At 33.9% G+C, this 22827-nt stretch overlaps 1 protein-coding gene across 2 annotated transcripts in view; it reads left to right on the top strand.

The window, feature by feature from the left end:
* PJA2 (praja ring finger ubiquitin ligase 2) overlaps positions 1 to 22827 on the top strand; it is a 64267-nt gene that overhangs the window by 21953 nt on the left and 19487 nt on the right. For both annotated transcript variants that reach the window (XM_019727988.3, XM_019727989.3), the window contains exons 3-6: positions 234 to 434; positions 4022 to 5072; positions 13327 to 13509; positions 20305 to 20490. In XM_019727988.3, coding sequence (XP_019583547.3) covers positions 234 to 434; positions 4022 to 5072; positions 13327 to 13509; positions 20305 to 20490 — 1621 coding nt within the window. The remainder of the gene's footprint in view (positions 1 to 233; positions 435 to 4021; positions 5073 to 13326; positions 13510 to 20304; positions 20491 to 22827) is intronic.

The following is a 22827-nucleotide window of genomic DNA, read 5'->3' as shown; positions in this document are numbered from 1 at the left end:
TAAAGGAACCAAGCTTCAAAAGATGTTTTTTGGAGTAAAGAGACCACATAACTCATAACATAGTGTTTCATGTTTACTTTTCAAGTATATTTTATAGTACTAGTAAAGTACACTTGATGTTCAGTAGCATGTGATTTGGCAAACACTACCAAATATATTGAAACATTACCCCCACTAGTTGCCAGAATAAATGTCATTACTATACCTCTTTTATTTTTAATTCTGTTTTTCAGCAATGGATCAAGAATCCAGCAAGGCTGGCTGGCCCAAACCAGCAGGAGGATATCAGACAATCACAGGCAGGAGATATGGAAGAAGACATGCGTATGTCAGTTTTAAACCGTGTATGACCAGGCATGAAAGAAGTTTAGGTCGGGCTGGTGATGACTATGAGGTGTTGGAACTAGATGATGTTCTAAAGGAAAATTCCTCAGGTATGCAACATGGAATTATTTAAGAGGTATTACCGTATTTCCCTGAAAATAAGACCGGTCTTATATTAGTTTTTGCTCCAAAGACGCATTAGGGCATATTTTCAGGGGATGTCATATTTTTTCATGTAGAACAATCTACATTTATTCATGTACAGCAATCTACATTTATTCATTTATTCATGTACAAAAATCTACATTTATTCCAATAGAGTCATGTCATCTTCTTCTGGAACATCGTCACAATTCTCTAAACCCCAAATTCCGGCTTGAATTCCTTGCGAGTCCATTTCCTGTAGAACCATTGGCCACAATCGCTGATTTCCAGCAATAGAGCTCTCCTTAAATGAGCATTTCTTGTCCATGTAGCCTGCTCGTAGTGCACTGGCAACACAGCTGTCGGTGATTTTATCCCATGAGTTCTTCACCCAAGTCACAACCTCTTGCAGGCTAGGCTTCACAAAGTTTCCACCCTGATTTCTCTACATTCTATTTTCCATGTAGTCATTGATTTCCATGTGCAAATGGTCTTTGAATGGCTTGTTTATTGCAGTATCAAGAGTCTGGAGATAGGCAGTCATTCCTGCATGAATCGTCATTTGATCTATTCTTCTCTCTGCAAGGAAGTTCTTCATGTCTTTAGCACTGTGAGTGCTGGCTGAATCCCAGACTAGCAGACGTCTTTGGCCACCTCGCAAAACAAGTGGCAGCATTAAATCGACCCACTTCCATATAACTGCTTGTGTGCACCAGGCTTTTTCGGTTTCAAGAACATAAATGCCTAAAACACCTTCAACCTTATCTTTCTTGCCCTTAGTGATGATTAGAGGTGGAGCTTTCTTTCCATCTAGACAAATTGCCAAAATACAGGTAACATGTGCACTTTTATAACCAGTGCAGGGAGCATAGATTGACGAGGCACCCCTCTGACCAATTGTCATTTGAGATCCTTGGCCGATAAACACTGCAGTTTCATCCACAGCAATCATGTTGGAGAGTTGGTATTTAGAAAAGTCGATGCCATCAACTAAGAACTTGAATGCAAGTGCATGTTTAATAACTTCAGTATCTTCCAGCTTGAACAGTGTTGTCGATCTTAGAGACAATTCATATTGCTGAAGGAAGCCATCCAACCAGTGTTGTGATGCTTTGAATTTTTCTGGGGATATTTCTAACTATGGTGACATTGCAAGGGCAAATGCTTGACTGTCAGCTCTGTGCACAACCAAAGACTTTGTTCTCCTGTCAGCAATCCATTCACAGATGATGTTTTTCTGCTCAGGAAATAATGGTTGCTGACCTGATTCACACTAGCGCTTTGTAGCATTTCCCTCGTCCACCTGTTGACAGAGGTTATGGTACTCTGCTCACCATTTTTGGACCATTCGGAGATCCAACTTCTTCTCGTTGAAGAAAGCCGTAAGATTCTTGCCCTGGAAGCCCTCCGCAATTCCTTTCTTGTACTTGATGGAATAGCTCTTTCTTTTTGCACTCATCTTGTCTGGGGGTTAAAATATTATTCCCTTTGAGTCTACCATTAAATCAAGTGTTAATTGAAGACTTAGGAGATGGGAGTGGCAACAAAAATGATGACAGTTAAGAATGATGGCCCACACAAAAGAGAAGAAAAATTGCAGGCACCAAAATTTAGAAAACATTTCTTTGTTTCACAGGAGTGCATTAAGTATGTCCATCATACACATGATGTATTGAATTGTGAATATTCATATTAGACACTACCACGTCCGTTCGTTATCATGTGTGCACATTATTCAAGCGTTGTGTCTGTACTCTGATTGGTCATTCAGCAATAAGTCTCGAGTTCTTCTGTTTACATGGCGTTTACCTCTTGTCCAAAGGCACCTGCTTGGGTATTTACAAATACTTAATTATAATTTATATTATCATTTATTTTAAGTATCAATATCAATAATATTTATATTTATATGTTAATATTATTATTTTATAATTCAATACGTCCATTGTGTGTTGCAATGGATGTACTAAGTGCATCCATATGGCTGATGAACTTAACTGGGGCTTATTTTTGGGGTAAGGCTTATATTACGAGCTTCCTGAAAAAAATCATGCTAGGGCTTATTTTCTGGTTAGGTCTTATTTTCGGGGAAATATAGTAATAAGCATGTAGGAATTGGTCGTGTAGTATTTGAAATTGTGAGTTAGGTTATATGTGTCTGTGAGTATAAATACTCTACACTTCTTATCAAAAAATTCTATTTTGAAACTGTTACTGAATTTAATAGTATACACATTTAAACATAGAAGAAAATAGAATGTGACCAATCATTAAAATATAACTACACTGGCATGGCATACATACCTGTCAATGGTAACAAGTAACTGTGATTATATCGTCACATCCTTTAGCTAAAGGAAATCTCTATCTTTCAATCAAAAAACATTTTGAATATGAACTGAATATATTTTACCCTGCATATTATGCTTAAATAGCTTTATGTTTTTAAATAGCTTGTTGTTTTAATTGTATCTCTAAATAATTTGGCTTGGCTAATTTGATTTTTAAAAATCATTTTATAAAGTATAAATGTCAATTAATACTTATTCAATTAAAGTTTCTTAATTATTCAGTGGTTTGAAAAAGTATTTTTCAGATACCCATGTATTATAATGATGCATTTTTGTACTAGAATATCATCTTCCTCTTAATCCTGAGTAAACTGGATAATTCTAGTTTACTTTTACTGTCATTTATATATAAGAATCTGAATTATTAGCTAAGGTCATTCTGTTAAAAGATCCTTTTTGTAATATGAGAAGACTTCTCTTCAGTTATTTATAATTTATAAATTTTTGTTCCAAGAAATCTCAAATGTCTTCATTTTTATTATTACATTAGTAGTGATAAAACATAGGCATGCTAAAGTAATTTATAGACTAGATAGGATTTTCTCTTGCCTTGAGATTCTGACAAATTTGCAAAGAGAATCAACATTGACTTTTTCATTGTTTTTCGTTCATAGCTGTAACATATCTAAAGTTAACTCATTATTATAGATGTATTACAACAATCCATTTTGGAGATAGAAATCTAATATTATAAATCTAAAGACTGGCAGATAATCTGAATTGACGTCAAATACAATAGTCATTTCTGTTAGATCTATAACCTGTTCTTATATCTATCATAAAAAACTTTTGAAGTTTTTTTCACCTGCATGTAATAAAAAAAGTTAAGTTTGAATTGCACATCCCAATAACTGGGGGCAGATTGGTTACCCTATGACTTCACTTATGCCTCTTATCATGTAGTCTTTCAACGGCCTCTCCTTTTAATGTCTTTCGCAGAATGTTTTAAGTATTAGGATTTAGGTGAAAAACATGTAAAAGGCATATGAGGGAGATGATACTGAAAGGGCATAATGAACTCAGAGGGTAACTGTTCTGGCCTCCCAATTAACTTAGGGAGCATAGAAGCACCTGTCAGAGAAATTCACTTACATTCTCAAGTAGGTCATCGTTGGTATGATTTCTATTTAAATAATCATTATTAAATCAAATTCTATCTAAATTAATCCTTCCAAATGTGTTCCCTTTTGTTCTCTATGAAGGTTCCAGTCCATTGGATCAAGCTCAGTCTTCTTTACCCAGCGATCCTTTATTTGAAAAAAGTGAAACAGAAATTCCCATTTGTGATACAGCATTGAATGAAACCATTGAGAGCAGTCCCTCCTTTGCTGCAGTACATCATAGTGGGGAAGGCAGGGAGACCTTAGGAAGCAGTACGAATCTTCATAATCACTCTGAGGGAGAATATACTCCAGGAGCTTGTAACGCTTCAAGTGTCCAAAATGGAATTGCACTGGTTCATACTGACTCTTATGATCCAGATGGCAGGCATGGAGAGGATAATGACCGTCTTCAGCTTTCTCCAGAAGTTGTAGAAGGTGGTAGATATCAGGAAGCATTGGGCAATACAATGTTTGAGTTGGCAAATGGAGAGGTGGAGGCTTATACTGGTCTTTCTCCACCAGTTCCCTCTTTTAACTGTGAAATAAGAGATGAGCTTGAAGAGTTAGATTCAGCGCCTTTAGTGAAAAGTCCTCTTGGTGACATTGAGTTTGTCAAAGAGAACAATCAGGAATTTCAGAGGTCCTCTTCTAAAGATGAAGTTATTAGAAAGAAAGAGCAAAATACTAGCCAGGAGTCACAGACAGAAAATTCAACTGAAGAATCAGCCTGTGCTCCAGAGCATATTTGCAGTGAACAAAATACCAGGGGTAGGGACACCAACCAGGGATGTTCTCCTGAACAGGTAGTAAGGCCCAAAGTTAGAAAACTGGTAAGTTCAAGTCAAGTGGACCAAGAAACAGGATTTAATAGGCATGAGGCTAAACAAAGAAGTGTTCAGAGGTGGAGGGAAGCTTTGGAAGTCGAGGAAAATGGCCCAGATGACCTCTTAATAAAATGTGATGACTACGATGGAGAACATGACTGTATGTTCTTGGATCCACCTTACTCAAGAGTTACACAGAGGGAGACAGAGAATAACCAGATAACATCGGAAAGTGGAGCCACAGCAGGAAGGCAAGAAGTTGTGGATAACACCTTTTGGAACGGCTGTGGAGATTATTACCAGCTGTATGATAAAGATGAAGATAGGTAAGGTTTCATTCAGTGCTTTGCCAGATTGTGTAGTGAGCGAAGTGGTTTATTTCTGGTAACAAGATGTTCAATGGATAGACTCTCTGATGTGGTCAGGGAATTAGATATTTTAACTTATCAAATATTCTTATTTACCAAGTGTTAATCATACATGCAAACTACTGTTGTTTTACAGAAACCTTTGAGGTGTTTCAGCAGTTTACAGAAATTATAACTTCAGATAATGATTATTAATTATTATAAAAGGATAAAGATACTAATTATTTTAATTCTTGGTATTTCAGTTAATGAAATGCAAGGTAAACAGTTTTGTATTTTAAAAAATTCTTTGTTAAGCCAGTCTGGTTTAAAAAGTAATTAAAATCATAAATTTTTTATTGATAGTATTGTGTTAACTTTGTCAATATTTATTAACGTCACCTGTTTCTTTATTCTTCATGTTGCTTTTCCTATCTCTAAGTTTATTTTTTACTTATTTTAATTTAGCATTTAATTTTCATTAACAGCTCCTTGTGGTGTGTACTATTATTTCCCATTTATAGATAAGGAAACTAAGGCACAACAGAGTTAACTGACTTCTAAGGTGACAGAGCTAGTAAGTGGTGGAGGTGGAATTTGAATATCTACTTATTACCTAACTCCATACTCTCTTCTTCACCACGACAATTTACTGTTTTCAAGAGAATACATAACTTTTCTTATAATGAGCATTCTGATTCCTCTTACAAGCATAAATTTATTTTTTTCTCAAACTGTAAGACAACGGAAAGAAGAGAGAAGTGGAGAATTTCTTTGTCTAGCTACTGACTTTACATTACCCCAGAGTCCAAATGTTCAGATATTCTTTTAAACTGGTTGTAATCCCAACTATGCTCAATTACAGTGCATTTTCAAGATTTTATTAACTTGTGGAAATAATTGTTATTTTTTTAAAACTAAAAAGTACTACAAAGGGAGAAATTTATACTTTAAAATATGAATGAATTTTATGTATTTTATTTCATATCATGAAATCAATAAAATATGTTGTTTTCTTTGGACATGAATTAAGGTTCTATAATATAGTATAAGTAACTTGTAGAAACAATTGAAATATAATTTCTACTGCTATCTTGGAAATTTGTAAACTTTCAGGGTTAGCAGACAATATTTATGTAACCTGTTGTTTTTGAAGTTAAGGAAGGGTAAAAATAGTTAAGAACTTTTGCCTGACTTAATTTCTGTTTTTTCAGTTTAGGTCCACAATCTTTTATCCAAAATCCATGAAGTTCTAAAAACGGAAATTGGCACTAAAATGAGGGCTTTTCTTTCAAGTATTCATACATTTTGCTGCAGTAATATGAGTGTTTGATTACTGGGCTCTGGCTTAGACCCCACTGGGCATTGTTAGGTAGTATTTCTAAATCTTGGTGGGGGGAAAGTCTAAATTCCAGAACATATTCAATCATAAGATTTTTGGGTTGGATTGTTCTACCTCTAGGTTACTATTTATATATATATATATAGTCTTAGGTAACTTATCTTTTTGAAAGTATAATGTTGTTGCATATTTTCCTCCAGTTAGTTTTGCTTGTTTTGAAGAAAATCATTTAATTTGACTGTGCCTTTTCTTTTGTGGACACACTAATCAAAAATAAAAACCTCTTTGTTTGCTTTTTATAGTCAAGCCTAATATCGAATAAAGTTGATGAAATCTTTACACTGTTTGCCAACCTCAAGAGAAAGGGCAGTTTTTGTGTCTTAGTTTTTAAGTCAGTTCTTTTTGTCAATATTAGAAGTGTTTTCTTGTGACTAGAATGACTGGACTTTCAATGGTTATAGGACGTTGTCTTAGTAGTATATTTATTTATAATTGTTTGTCCTTAAGTGAAATGTCTGTATTCTGAACAATGATAGATTTTGTACAAACAGAATATACAGATGAGAAAAGCACTTATAGGTAATAGAAACTTTTTTCTTTATACTTTTTAGTAATATATTGACTTACAGAACCTGTAAGTGGGTGTGCTTAAATGATGAAACTAATTTTGTAGCATTCTTTAAAACACACTGAAATGCCAGAAACACTCAGGATTTTTTTAAAGACTTCTCACAAAATAAGTTCTCAAGGATAATCTTTCTACCTAAGATTCCACTTATGTTTGCATTTATAAGCCATAAATATATTTTAGGACCTCATTTCAGTAGTCTCTACAATTTTGAGGAGGTTTTCTATTTCTATATTACTGTTGTTAGTTCCCCTACCTTTACTCCCTACAAAGAATCACAGTTTCCAGATGCCTTTTAATATGGTGCCAGATAAAGGTTGTCATTTAGTAGTCATACACATACAGTTTCATCTTGCCACTTGTTCATCTGCCTGTTGTTTTACTATAGTCCTGCTCGGTTCTGATATTAGCAGGTTGGGGAAACACGGTGACTCTACTTACCATAAGTACCCTGAGAAGGAAAGTATAAATAACTTCTGCTTTGAGTCTGTGCGATTTTTTTTTTTTTTGAGTTTTCGTTGCTTTGTGAAACTTAAAGATGATATACTTGAAAAGTTTTCTTGTCATGTTTGTATTATAATCGCTACAAATAGAACTCCCTTGTCAAGAACATAACTAAAATGTACTGCGTCATTTGTAGATACAGGAATTTTGACCATTTAAAAAATACATAGTTTATGCATTCTTTGTAAGTGGAAAAGTATTTTAATGACTGCATGGCCCATTTCTTCCCTGAAAGATTCTAAATGATCACTTCATCACATCTGAAACATTACAGTCTACGGGATAAGCTTTGCAGCTGGTAGCATTGCTCTGAGCTGTTTGACAGGAACTGAGCACCACCTTATTAAATTAGAACTGCAAGTGGAATTTTAATAGGGAGCATATAATTACCAGACTTGGAATTAGACCAAAGAGCTAAGGTTAACACCCTCCTCTTTCAAAATATTCCCTGAGAACTTTAATAACTGTTTGAGAACAAGATCTTGAGTTTAAAAGGACCTTTTAGCCATGCCAGCACATTTTAACCTTGGGCCTAACTGTTTTGAAGAGAGGCATGCCATCTCGTGACCACTTCTTATAGCACTTGAGGTTCCTTTCAGTTTTACTGTCCCAAGGCCTTAACCTTGCTTAAAACCTTACCTAAAATGTCGGGGGAGCTTTTTGTTGTTGATGATGTTGGCAAAATAAGAAGAATATTAGCCATTTAGTTGATTTCAATTTGATGTATTGGAAAAAGATTCATTGAAATCCTCCTAAGTGTCATATTTTGTTCTCAGTTACTTGGTAAATGCTAATAATAACGATCCCTGTTCCCTTGGTGTTTACTAGGTTTGTGAGGAAGACAAAATGTACAGATAATTATCTTGAGGCCAAATTAAGCTCCTGTCCCCTTCTATATGTTAACTGAGAGCCATGAAGAAAGAGCTCCTCTGATCACCCTGTATCCCAACAAATAAAACATCTATGAGCAGTCAAAACAAAGATGTTAAAGCACATGCTCCAACATTTTAGTAAACCTTTTTTTTACCTTGTTTACAAGTTCATAGAAGTTTACAAGGAATGAATTATGGATAAATTGGTTTGTTCCTCAGGCATGCTGGGAGTTACAGATTACAATATTCTGATGTTAAGAGAAAGAACCAGCAAGTTGTAAAAGGCAGGCACAATTGAAAAAGAACAACCATTTGGGACTTACTCGCTTGTAGATTTGAACTACTTCCATTTGTATCACTGTATGACAACGAAGTTCAGTGGTGAAATGTCCAACACTGCTGAGATTATCTTCATGTGCTGTCTTTGAAAATGGAGAGAATTATATGTTGTAACACAATTTCCATCCCTAGTATTTTCAGTAAAATTCAAAAAGTGATTTTGATCCTCTGCTAGTCAGGTAACAATTACCTAAAATTTCACTTTCCCCTAGGCTCCTACATAGTTGAGTATTTATGGATGTGAAAAATACCAGGGAAGACAAACCAGTTCTTTAAGGAATTTAGTCAAGAAGGGGTTGCTTTGGGCTGGTATTACTTCTAGATATCATTTCTACCTAGGATTTGTACGTAATTGTCTAGAAATCACGTGTAATTTCATTCCATAGATGAAAAAAGGTTTTCTTGGTGCACAGTTGAATGTGTAAAGAGAGTAGCATGAGTAAGTTACAGTTGTCACTTTTGAATATAGCTGTAAATGCTAGTGGGAGACAATACTAATGATAGGCCATAGAAAATCAAAGTGGTACTCAATTTAGTTTTTACTTTGAGAAATTTAACATGTTTAACTCCTGTACTTTTATAATCAAGAACAAATGGGTCCTCTTTTCCACTATTCTTTTGTGCCCTATTTGTTCTGTTGCTTGCTCTTCTTGAAGAAGTTGTTTTTAAATCCTTTTTCTTTTTGCTTTTAGTTTCATGCACTCTTACCACTCTTAGTAGATAACATTGTCTCTTGCTTTCCTGGAGATACTGAAATAGATAAACGTGAACTTTTTTATTTTCCTTTTCTCCATCTTAGAATATCTTAGTATCTGTGCCTATTTTTGATTTCTTCTTTAGGAAAGAGAGGTAACTTCTCAGTCTGTGCCTACCGTCATATCTGACACCTTACTTTATCAATTATCCTTATTCCTAGGTTGCTTCCCTCTACCTCTCATTGTCTAAGTTTTCTAAATCCTGGGGAGAAGCCTCACTTGATCTTGCTCCCTCTATTAACTGTTTGCCTGTTTATGTTTTCTCTTTCACTGTTGAATTTTCAGAATAAATGTTACATACCCACTGCTTCTATCACTATCCACTTTTCTTAAATGGCTCCAAATCTAATTCTCAGTATTATTTGTCTATTGTTGAATGTTAACAGTGACCTAATTTCCACAGCCAGTTGACTTTTCTCAGTACCTATTTTCTTTGACTTCATTGCTACTATTGAGCTGTTTGCTCACCCTTTCCTGTGTCAGTTTCTCTTCCATTGACCCATTTTGGTTTCTTCTTTGCTAAGTCTTACTGGACCCCAGGGGTCTGCAAACTTTTTAAAGGGGTAACCAGGTAGTAAATATTTTACGCTTTGTGGACCAAAAGATAAAAGATAAAATCGAAGATATTCTGTAGCTACTTATGCAACCATTTAAAAAAAAAAATTCTTAGCTTCTAGCTTGTAAAAAATGGACTGATGACCAATTTTGGCTCCTGGACATAATTTGGCTCCAGGGCATAATTTGCTGACCTCTGGCATAAAGAGAAACTAAGACTTTTAAAGCCAATTAGATAACCCGATGGCTGATGTTGCCATTCAGTAAGACAAACCAGAGGAAGTAGACTGGATTTTCTTTGGTAGAAAGAAGAGGAAAATGGTGCTGTGTTGGTAGGAAATCCGATTGAAGTGTCTAAACAGACAGCTTATATAATGAAAGAAGTAATTCTTTTATTGAATGGTTTTTCAAAAAATTGTGCTAAAGATTTTATCTGCATTATTCATTTAAACATCATTGTAGACCTAAAAGTAAATGTTAAAATTCTCATTTTACAGATGAGGAAAAATGAGCTTAGGGAAGTTAAATGCCCAGGCTTAATTCACTAGTAAGTACCAAGCCAGGATCCTAACCCAAATATAACTGACTTCAAAGCTTGCTCTTACCAATGTGGCATTTAAACACCAGGGGTGAAAAAGAGGCTGTCATAGATGGACCTTTCATCTGATGTTATATACATAAAAGCAGTACTTTGTTTCTTCAGTAAGGACATTGCCTGTGGTAGGTTTTTTGTTTTTTATAGTAAAAAATTTTAATCAGTGTTGTATACTCTCCTCTGACTAGCCCTGTGAGTCAATTTGGACTTTTAGAGCTGTAAATTAGTATAGACATTGTTGGAAATTTGTCACAGAAAATGTTCAGAATGAAAAATTAATAGGAAATTGTTCATATATTACTTTATATCACTTATATCACAAATAAATGTGTATTAATTTTTGGAACATATTTTAAAGAGGATTAATTGTTGGCCCCTTTCAAATAAAATCATATCACTAAAAGTTCTCTATTTAAAGTCATGCTACTGCACAGTCTTAGTTAAATTCCAAAAGCTTACAAGTACTTTTCACTATTCAGGCTGATCTCCTAGGACAGTTTTCTGGTAATTATTAAAGAAACTGATTTTGCACTTACGAAAAGTATTTTTAAATGCACTGTTAAGCAGCTGCGCCATAGTGAGTTTGACAAAATAAACAAGAAGTCTCATCTATGACTTAATTGAAAAATAAAAGGAGAAATTTTATTAGGTGAGGGTCTTAAAGTAATGATCTGGGCCGGAAGGGGATAAAGGTGAAATGATTGTGAAGACATTTTTGATGATGATGGGAAGAATGGTTGTGGTGACAGTTCACATTTTTGGGACCGTATTTGGAATAGAGTATTCATGTAACAGAAAAGGATGTAAAAGTGTATTAGTCACTGCAATCAGATTGTATTAAATCATAAATGCCATTCAAGTTTAAACTTTTTCTTATAGACCAGAATTTTCCGAAGTGGGTGAAATAGTAGTAAGTGGTGCATAGACAGGTGTTATTAATTTTTATCATTATATATTTATTTTTATTGGGATCAGAAAAAAATATAGCTAACTCTTCAATTTGGAATTTTATGGCTATTGCTTAGGAGATAACTAAATGCATTTGAGTGAAAAAAATGTTAAAAATATTTACAAATAGTTATGTAGCAAATATTATGTTTTAATATTTATAGTGTTTTGTATATAGTAACTAATTTGCTCATAGCATGAACTCAGTGAGCTATTAAATACTATTATTATATTCACGTGATATGTAAAGCGATAAAGGCATAGAGAAGTTCAGTAACTTTTTCACAGTTAACAATTGCTGGATTCAAGTGCAGGCAAACTGACTCCAGAACCTGTGTTCCCAACTACTGTGCACCTTAGGACACAATATTAATGCACAGTTGTAGCAAAAATTGTGAAGGCTGCAGGCACATGCCTTAAGCTTGTGAAATACTGCTTTAGGAGGAAAGAACTGTGGAAGTAATATTTCTGAAGTAATATTGTAAATGTACTATTTGATATAAATTGAAGTGATAGTGATTACTCAGAATACATTTTTTTTTAAGTGAGTCCAGGGAGTGGGATTAAATTTAAGGACACCAATTAACAAGCTAAGTCTAGGTTTGGAAAAAAGCACTTGAAAGAGGGAGTTTTAGGAGTTTTTTTACTTCTTCTAGCATCTCAGAGTTCATTGCTAGTAGCATCTTGATCTCTTGGGTTCATCTACCTATAGAAACAAGAACTCACTAACTAGTCTAGATATTAATAATGTATCATCATTATAAAGAAAATAAATTTTCCTAATCAATTTTCATTTCCTTTAAAAAACATAACCTAAAATTTGTTATTTTTTTTTGGTTTCTCAAAAATCAATTCACAAAGGGAAATTGTTACAGGATTCTTGACCAGAATAGTTGATATGGTTGAAAGGGGCATTTAAGATTTATTTTCAACACTGACCAGTAATATTTTTGACTTTGGTAGTATAAGATGACTAGTGTTTTAAGAGTAGTTCAATGTAACCAAATTAATCAAGTTAAATATAACCAAAAGTAATTTTCTGAGGTTCTTTATAAACCGTTTTATCGTACCTTTTGCTTTCTTATCTAAATAGTCTCTTGAAATGAAATTTATTTTGTGTTCACAGTCCTAACTAAGGACTCCTCTAAAGATTTGTCAGTGCTGCTTTGTGTGATTTTGAATCTCTCTCTATTTTAAAGTCTTTTGTGAAAAAGGAAGAAAAATAAATAGTTAAATTTTTAAAATATGGTAATAGTGGAAATTTATTCATATAGGACATTTCATCAGCTGTCTGTAATCAGAATGTTGTTTTTGCCAGGCTAGATGAGTAATAAGTCTATTATTATTTATTCTAGATAGCGTTTAATTTATAATTACCAAGTTATATTGAAAACTTTATTTAGAAATGTCTAAAATGTGAAGAACCTATATATAAACACCATGGAATTATTTAGTGAAAAAAACAATAAATTGATAATTTTGTTATTTGCCATATGCTATATCCATTTGAAAAAGTTATGTTCTACTGAATATATTTATTTCTGTGTTTATTTTTTAAATGTTTAAAAAATTGAATTGACACCTGATGACACGTGACATCAGTAATCCACTCTGTATCCTGATGCCTGGTTAACACTCCAAATGATACATGCACATGTAATGAGGGCTTATTTTATTTGTGTTCTAAATTTTCAGTTCAGAATGTAGTGATGGAGAATGGTCTGCTTCTTTGCCTCATCGATTTTCTGGTACAGAAAAAGATCAGTCCTCAAGTGATGAAAGCTGGGAGACTCTGCCAGGAAAAGATGAGAATGAACCTGAACTACGGAGTGATAGCAGTGGTCCTGAAGAAAACCAAGAATTATCTCTTCAGGAAGGGTATGTGTAGCAGTGAGATTTATTATTTTTGTGTGTATTGTACCAGAATACTATGTATCACATGTAAATGTTGGGGATGCTACTAATTGCATTTACAAGCCCTGTGTAGGACCAGTAGGTCTTACTAATTTTTTTGTTATGTTTCTGTATTTTACAAAGAATAAAAATAGTGGTAATTTCAGCATTGTCTATTGAAATACAGTATGTGTTTCACTTTGCTTTATTAAGGAAAACATGGTCGTTTAAAAGATCACCTTGGTTGAGTTAGGTATGAGTGAATTAGACCTACCATTGCTGTAGAGTAGAGATAACAGCAGGAGAGAAGCGGCAGCTTTCGGGAAATCAGTGATATATTCACAGAAATGGAGGCATTTGCAAAAATTGAATGTTAGTTGAATGTCTAATTACATTAGATGATATCTCCAGAAGTCAGTGATTGATGGTAAACATCTTTATCTTTTCCTGATTTTAATGGGAATGCTCTAGTTCAGAGGTTGTCAGATTTATACTGTGAAGGGCCAGATAGTAAATATTTTCAGCCTTGTGTGCTAGTCTCTGTTGCAGCTACTCAATTCTGCCATTGTAGTATAAAAGTAGCCAGCCATAGACAGATATGTAAGTGAATGTGTGTGGCTGTCTTCCAGTAAAATTTTATTTAGTAAAACAGGTGGCGGGCTACAAATGACCTATGAGCCTAGGAAAACCTTTGCTCTAGTATTTCCCCAGTAAGAATGATTCTGTCTTTTAGGTTGATTTCATACATACACACACACACACACACACACACACATTTTAAAATCGCACCAAGGAAATATTCCCATTATTTGTTTATAGATTTCTAGTAAGAATGTTTTTTGTTTTTTTTTAATTTATTGGGGTGACAATTGTTAGTAAAATTACATAGATTTCAGGTGTGCAATTCTGTATTACATCATCTATAAATCCCATTGTGTGTTCACCACCCAGAGTCAGTTCTCCTTCCATCACCATATATTTGATCCCCCTTACCCTCATCTCCCACACCCCACCCCCCTTACCCTCTGGTAACCACTAAACTATTGTCTGAATGTTTGATGAATTTTATTAGTCTTTTTAGCATCAGTGGAAATGATCATAATGATTTTTCACTTTTTAACTAATGATCATAAGGAATAATTATGTTAGTAGATTTCCTAATATTTAACTGCCCTTGCTTCTTAAAATAAACCCAACATGATCACATAGTCATGGTTTATTCTTGTCTTAGTGAGCTGCAGGATTCTGTCTGCTAACATTTTACATAGCATTTTTATATTGAGACCCACAGTGTGAGTTGTCTAGTTTTCTGTCTCAATAACAGTTTGATACTTGCTTTACTAAAACAATATGTATCTTTTTTTTGGTTTTGATTTCTTTGGTGTTTAAATAGCTTATTCTTTAAAAGTTGTTAGTATTTGTTTGTGAAACCTTTTATACTTTGTGTTTTATTGTGAGGGAGTAGCTCTTTAATAATTTTAATTTTTTTATATGGTAATTGGTTGATTCTAATTTTTAGTCTTCTCATGAGATTTATTTTGGTGAATATATTTTCTTAGGAAAAAATGTATTTTACCTTGAACTAACATTACATTTTGTACTTCTCAAAAGATATACATTTACAGCTTGAGATTAATTCTGTAAGAAAATCTGGGAGTAAAACATATTAGAAAATCTGTAAAGAAAGAAATTTACAAACATAATTGGTTTTGACAGTGGTAGGTTGAGGTGGAGTTTTGTGCTCTTCCTGATTTTATGTTCAATTGTCTTTAATCACTATTACTTAGTTTATTAAGTAATATTTTAGTAGTAAGTGTTATTATGTAATTTGTGATAGTAATTATTTATTTATTCAACCAATATTTATTGAGCATTTAATATGTGCCAAACATTGTGCTGGATCCTGGGATTATATCAGTGAACAGAATAAATAAGATTTCCTTGTGAAGCTCACATTGTGGTGCAAGAGGCAGGTTATAGCAAGATACAAACATGGTAAGTGACAAACTGTGATGATTACTGTGAAGGAAATAAAACACTGATGTGATAGAAAGCAACTACATTAATCAGAACCGGCAGGGTGGACTTTTCTTAGGATTTGACTTTGAGCTTGGATCTGAAAGAGAATTGCAGTTGAGGAAGAGCTTTCTAGGCAAAAGGAAAGTTAAGAGCAGAGGTATTGAAAAGGAAAGCCTGGCGTGTATGAAGGTAGCGGGGCAGAAGCGAATGACTGAAGAGTGATAAAAGATGAAGTGTGCAGGAACCAGACTATGCAGGACATATAGCGTCTGGAATTTATTCAGCGATCAGTGAGAAGTAATTGGTTTGACACATATTTTAAAAAGACCACTCTAGTCGATTTCTGGAGATTGAATTGGAAAGAGACTAAAGTTAAATGGGGGGAGATGAGTTAGTTTTTGCACTAGGAGATGATAGTGAGAATGAAGGAAAGGAAACAGGTTTGGGAATGTTTTTGAGTTATAAGTGTACATTAAGATCACAAGGAAGTACCATTTTTTACCCATCCATTAGATTAGCAAAAAATAGGAAATTTGACAATGTCAGGTGTTCCAGAGGATATGAATCAGTTCTTACACACTGCTTGTGAGGTACGAAGTAGATCACATTCACTGAAATTATGTAGTAATTTTAACATTTGCGAGGTAGACTACCCAGTATTCCAACTTTTAGGTATATGCTCTGGAGAAACTTTCCCATATGGCCCAGGAGTGTGTACAAGAATGTTCATTGCAGTACTTTTCCTGAAAACTATAAAACTGGATATTACTCAAGTGTTAATTAATAGTAGAAAAGTTAGTGGTATACTCATACATGGAGTATTATACAGCAGTGGAAATGAATGAGCCACAGTTAATATGCAAAAATGTGGATGAATCTAGATAGAACACTGAGTGAAATCCATTCCTGGAATCTATTTCATAAAGCTTAAAAACAAACAGAAGTAAATGTCTTGTTTAAGTATACAAAAATAGTAAAAACTTTTTTCAGAAGGCAATGGAATGACAACAGCAGCATCAAGTCAGTATTTATCTTCCGGGGGCGGGGGGGGATGCAGGGGGCAGTGGTGAGGCCCACAGCATAGGATAGGTGTAGAGTACAAGGTGTATGCTCTTCAGAGGTAATATTCTAATTTCCTGGTTTGGGTGGCGGGTTTATGGATATTCAATATAATATGCTTTATAATGTAAATAGATTGCATATATTCTGCATTGGAAAAAATGAATTAAAAAATGAAGGGAATTGAAGGTGAGAAAGTGCAGGCAGTCACTGTACCCAATTCTTTACAAAAGTAAAGGGTCCACAATTGGATGTTGGGCCTAGAAAGTGTTGTCCCCACCCCCAAAAAATAAGCGTGATTGTTTGCTTTTAGAATGTTCCAGAAGAGAGTAACTGATAATTATCGGAAAGATAAAGTGAAGATAAATTATTGGAACGATAAAGTGAAGTCCTTGAGAAGATGAGAAGGGCTGAGATTGAGATTTCAAGGAGAGGGCCTTTAGGAGCAGAGACTTCTCCTGTAACTGTGAAGGTACAAGTGTAGGTGAGTCTGCAGATGCGCAGTGACAAGAAAAGATGAGTCTCTGGTGATATCAGTCTTCTCATTGTTACTAGATGTTGACAGCTGGGGAGGACAGGAAGGCTGTGAAATTTAAGGAAAGAAGAAAAGGTGGGAAATAGGCTTCCAGAGAGCTGGGCAGCAAACTTATTAGGTAAACGTTGAGTAATTGCTGGACAGTATTGAGTATTCATATTTTGCCTTTCCTATTAATCAGTTCTAAATATATGAGAATAAAGACAATTGTTTAAGTCCTGGGATTCCATCTTTGCAACTGGCTGACACGGAACAGGGTACCCTTGATTTTGTAAGGTGTAATTCCCTTTTAGGCTTTTTTGACTCTTAATTCAAATTTCAGTTACTTTCCTTTGTACTTTACCTCCAAGATAGGGATTTGAAATATTAAAAATTTGCTAATCAATTAGAATTATTAAAAGAGAGCTTGTACCTAAAGCTTGGCAATAATTTACATGTGTCTTGAGTTATAAAATAAAAACCACTTGGTTAAATACCAGGTAATTAGGAATGTTTTTTATGCTCTCCAGGATTTTATAAAATATACTTCTTATAATGTAGCTAGATTATTTTATGAAAGCCTTAGCCCTTAAAGATGATGTGGTTTTAACCCAAAGATTTAAAATTCTGTGCTGCAAATAATGAATACTCTTTTGCTGATTTAGTAGCTAAAGGAAGCCATGCAGCTATGTAAAATGGGGTCAAATATATAGTAATGGAAGGAGAACTGACTCTGGGTAGTGAACACACAATGTGAGATATAGATAATGTATTACAGAATTGTACGCCTGAAATCTATGTAAATTTACTAACAATTGTCACCCCAATAAATTTTAATTTAAAGAAAAAAAAATTGTTTAGATTCAAATGCTTTCTTATTTTAGTTTTCTTGTTCTTTGAATTAAAAAAACCCATAAATTAATGTTTCTTATACTGAATCATTTTCACCAACATGTTTGAGTACTATATTATGTATCTGAATTACAGAGTAACTGAGTCATTTTGATGTCTGTATAATTAGTAAAAAGAAATGTACTTTTTGTGGGAATACATTAGAAATAACAAAAATTTCCAACCTCTATTCCAGGCTTACTCTTAAAATTATTTGTTTTTTTCAAAAGATTGTTTTTCAAGGCTTTATTATTACATTTGCAACACATGTAGAGATAATGTACCTATAAGTGCCAAGCACTTGTTACAGGAGGTGAATACAATGATGGCAAACCATACTGTATGCCCTTGAGAAACTCCCAGTCTAGGAGGAGACAAGAGAGTCACCAGTAAGGTTACAGTGGAGTGTGGCGAGTACTATCATAAATTGTGAACACAGATCTGTTGCTTAAGAATTTTCAGTTTGATTGTGTATTTTAAATCCATTTTGGGTTAAAATTTTTAAATGGACCTAAGTATGCACAAAAGGAAAACATTTATTGTCTTTATATATTTGACATTAAACCTTTAATACAACAAGCATATTTTGTTATGCTAATTTCTCTGATTTTTCTAGACTGATTATAATAGATTGAATCTTATAAACCTGTTATTTTGAAGTATAATATAGGATCTGAAATTAAAGAAACATTTATGAGTTTAGGTATGTAAAGAGATAGTCTTTCGGTATATTTAGAATGTGTTGATTTTTGTATGTGATCATTATCTGCATCACTTTTCATAAATGTTTTTACCCCCAAAGTTTGAATTTTCACATTACAGTGAATAAAATTCTAATTATAGCTGTTCTTACAGTTGAAATATATAGGTTGTTGTTTAGCATTATTTCTCATCTTAAATCCCAAAATGAAATTCAGCTTTGCCAAGGCTATGCTCTAATGTTTTACCTCCTTTAGTTATACTAAAAGGATTTTCTGCTAAATAAAATGAATAAGAAAATCCTACCAGTATGCTTTTCTTATTTATATATTCATGAAATACCTTTTGTTCAGTTTATTGCAGTTTCGAAATCCTTTTTGTTTCCTCATGTATTATAAGTAATTTTTCTCAATTTGATCTTTGTGTCCAAATTTTTGGTGTTTTGACTTTTCCTTGAGTTTGTTGTTGTTTTGTTTTTTTCTTTGTTTGTTTAATGTGTATGTTAAATTTGACAATCTGTCTATGGCTTCAAGGTTTTGCATCATGCTTAGAATGACACATATTTTTATAAAAAGTGCTCTAAATGATTCTTTTAGTACTTTTATTGTTTTAATGGTGGGGTGCACATGAATTTTTAAAAAGTACATCTGGAATTTATTTAAGGGTAAATAATGACATAGAGATTTCATTTCCCTCCCTCTCAGTGGATACCCAGTTGTGCCAATATCATTTATTGAATAATCCTTTTCCCTATGGTTTTGAGATTCTTCTTTTATCTCTTCCTTATTTTCTCTATCTGTACCATTGATATGTCTGTCCCTGTCCCTGTGAGCTTATTTTCTGATGGGAGAAAGATTGACAATAAATAAATAAGAACACGATAAGTAGAAGTAAGTTCTGTAATGAAAAGACACAGAATGATTTGGTAGCCAGTGACTAGAGAGTTACTGAAAATGAGTGGTCAAGGCAAGCCTTTCTGAGGAGGTGTCATGTCCTTATGGGACCCGAATGTCAAGGGCAGGGTAGCTGTGTGAACATCTGGTGGAAGACTATTTCAGATGGAGGAAATGGCCCCAAGGTGGAGATGATTTTCAAGTGTTCCAAGACTAGGAAGAAGGGGAGGAGTATAGTAAATGGGGGAAGAGTGGTGAGAGGTAACAGCTGGGGAAGAGGCCGAGGAGAAGGCATGTATTATGTAGGTATTTGTAGACTAGGCTGAGGAATTTGGATTTTATTTTAACTGTGAAGGGAAACTATTCAAGAGCAGTGTTTAAAAATTCAAATGGTCTAGAATGAATTTTTCTTATTTTTCTCCTGCAAAGAAAGGAAATGTAAGAGATTAGATAATTTGTGTATCAAATAAATAGGTGGTTATGCAATTAGGAGCTAGTTTTGCATACATGTAACCCTGTAACAAATTTGTTTCCCTTTTAAGTAATTCTATAGTTGAAGAAACAGATTTTTAAAATCGTGTAAGTACCAAGAGTTTAGAACTCAAAGGATAAAGAATCTGCTTGGACTAAATAGAACTCTTCAAAGCACAATTTTATGATGTGTTTTAGAATAATGTTTTTTCTTCTCTCAAAATGTTTGTATAGGGAACAGACATCCTTGGAAGAGGGAGAAATTCCTTGGCTACAGTACAGTGAAGTCAATGAAAGCAGCAGTGATGAGGGCAATGAGCCTGCCAACGAGTTTGCACAGCCAGAAGCTTTCATGTTGGACGGTAACAATAACCTTGAGGATGACTCCAGTGTGAGTGAGGACTTAGATGTGGACTGGAGGTGTGTAGCAGTGTCATTGCCACGCATAACTGTGCACTGAGTACAACTGGTTTCTGATGCCGAACTGTGAACACTGAGTCTCTGATAGCTAAGGAGGATTCTGCTTTTCCCGCCTGTCAGTCTTCCTCTCCTTCAAAGCTCGTTTCAGAGGTCACTTCCTCCATGGACTCCTTCCTACTTATGCTAGTCAGTGACCTCTTCCTTCTTTGATCTTTTGCTCTCTTGAAGCTCACCTTACATCCTAGTGAATTATACACTCATGGATTGAGGTTTCCGACTTTTAAATTTAGCTTTATATGTTAAATACAGCACTTAGTATAATCCTTTAAAAAAGAAAAAGTCCTGAATCCTATGGGAAGAGTTTCAAAACCTGTGATTGAATCAGAAGACTCATAAGAATATAGATTTCCTTTTCTATATATCTTATATGCAAAATATAGAATATATAATTTTACTGTCAGAGAGATGTTGAAAGTATTAAATTTATGCTGACAAAGAATACCTTCAAGTAAAAGCATATAAATTCAGTGGATTATACAATTGTTAGGTCTCATGATATAATGGTTAGAATTTAACTGTTTTGTTGTAGCTAATTAATGAGATGAAGAAAGAACGTTTGTTCCAAGTGATCCTGTTTTGTTACTTTTTCTGGAAAAAATATGGGTTGGTACAACCCTTGTTTCCATTTCTGCACAGATATGTTTTTAAGAATTTGTCTTGTTTTCCAGTTAAAATTTCATTATAGGAAATTTAGAAAAATTAAGAAAAACTCATTTATATCCCCTGATAACTCTGCAGATTTCTTGTTTTTAAGTCGTCCTTTTGTCTTTAGTTTCTCTTTGTGTCTGACTACTTCTTGTGCTTCTCTAAATTGTTCCAGACAAGAAACTCAACATCTTGAAATACATCCTCCTTACCGTTTCCTATTCTCAGTTCCTAGGGTAGAAAAAAAAAATTACATGTGCAGAGCAGATTTTTATTGACCAGTTTGTGGAAGTAGAAGTGGGGTTTTATCACAGCTGCACAAACAATTTGTAATTCTATCTTAAACATTCCCACTCTCCAAAACCCATTTTCTGGCTCCCAAACATTATGGAAAATCGGTGGCTTCACCTAGTCCTAGTCTTGTTGATCTTGATGCTCCCCTCACTTCCCCTCTCCTTATGTCTGCCCATTACTCTCTTACTGAACTCCTTGTCTATTCTGATGTTTTATCTCTCCGTTGTACAAAGTCATTCCTCAGAGAACTCAGCAGATGACAGAATTATCTATTTAGCATCATCTGTTTATGTTAGGAGGCAATTATGGTTTCATAGGAGGACATTCTTTTCTATTGTACGTTTCCAAAATTTTGTAAAAATAATTTTTTACAACTCCATTATGTAGATGCTCCATCCTATGGATGTGCTAAAATTTAATTGATCATTTCCCCATTGGCATAGAGCATGAAATTTCCCCCCATAAAACAGGTTCTGTACTTCAGGTTATTTCTTTAGGACAGATATATAGAGGTGACATTACTAAGAAATATGTTTTTAAAGATCTTGGTATATATTTCTAAATAACTTTCAAAAAGGATTGTCCCACATAAAAATTTGAAGGAATAATTGAGGTCTTTATTAAATATAACTTAAATTCGAAAAATTTATTTAAATTGAAAAATTTATTTTAGGTTCTATCTAATTCATTGACTATCTTTCTGAATATGGCTGTTGTGATTTTAGAGACATTGCTAAGTGTCCAAAAATTGGGGGAACTTTAAAGTAGTTTTTTTTTTCATATGGAAAGCATTTTAGCATTGATTTTAAGACAGAATTTTTAAATTTTATGTAGATATGGCAACATCTCATTAATTGCTCATATGGTAATGTATTATGTGGTGATAGCTAAAGGTTTGATTTTCATATTAAAATAGCATGTCATATTTCATATTAAAATAACATCTAAAAAGGAAAGCCATGGCAAGCAGCAGCAGTTCTTACCATTAAAACCAAAATTTGACTTTTTTTTTCCAGTTTCACAACTACTTAGAAAAAAAATTAAGCTTTTGTTTCTTTATTTTAGATTAAAGAAAATAGAAAACAGTCCTCCATCTAAAGTTTATTTGTTTTGGTGAAGTCACAGAAGTGTTGTAGAATACCCAGAGAATATCTCATAGATTGGTGTGGTAGGAATTGATGTGGAGAATACGTGGGTTTTGGATTTAGACTAATCCTAACTGTACCATTTATTTCTTCTTTGATAACTACTTAATCACTCTGTCTTCCTGTAAGAAATTGGAGTTATTATTATTAACCTAATAAAGTTGCGAGAAATTAATTCTGTATGAATATAACC

Source organism: Rhinolophus sinicus, chromosome 3, assembly GCF_057876585.1.
Source record: "Rhinolophus sinicus isolate RSI-liver-muscle chromosome 3, RSI-T2T, whole genome shotgun sequence".
NCBI lineage: Eukaryota > Metazoa > Chordata > Mammalia > Chiroptera > Rhinolophidae > Rhinolophus > Rhinolophus sinicus.
Note: the sequence above shows the minus strand (reverse complement) of the source record. Positions and strands in the feature narration are given on the sequence as shown.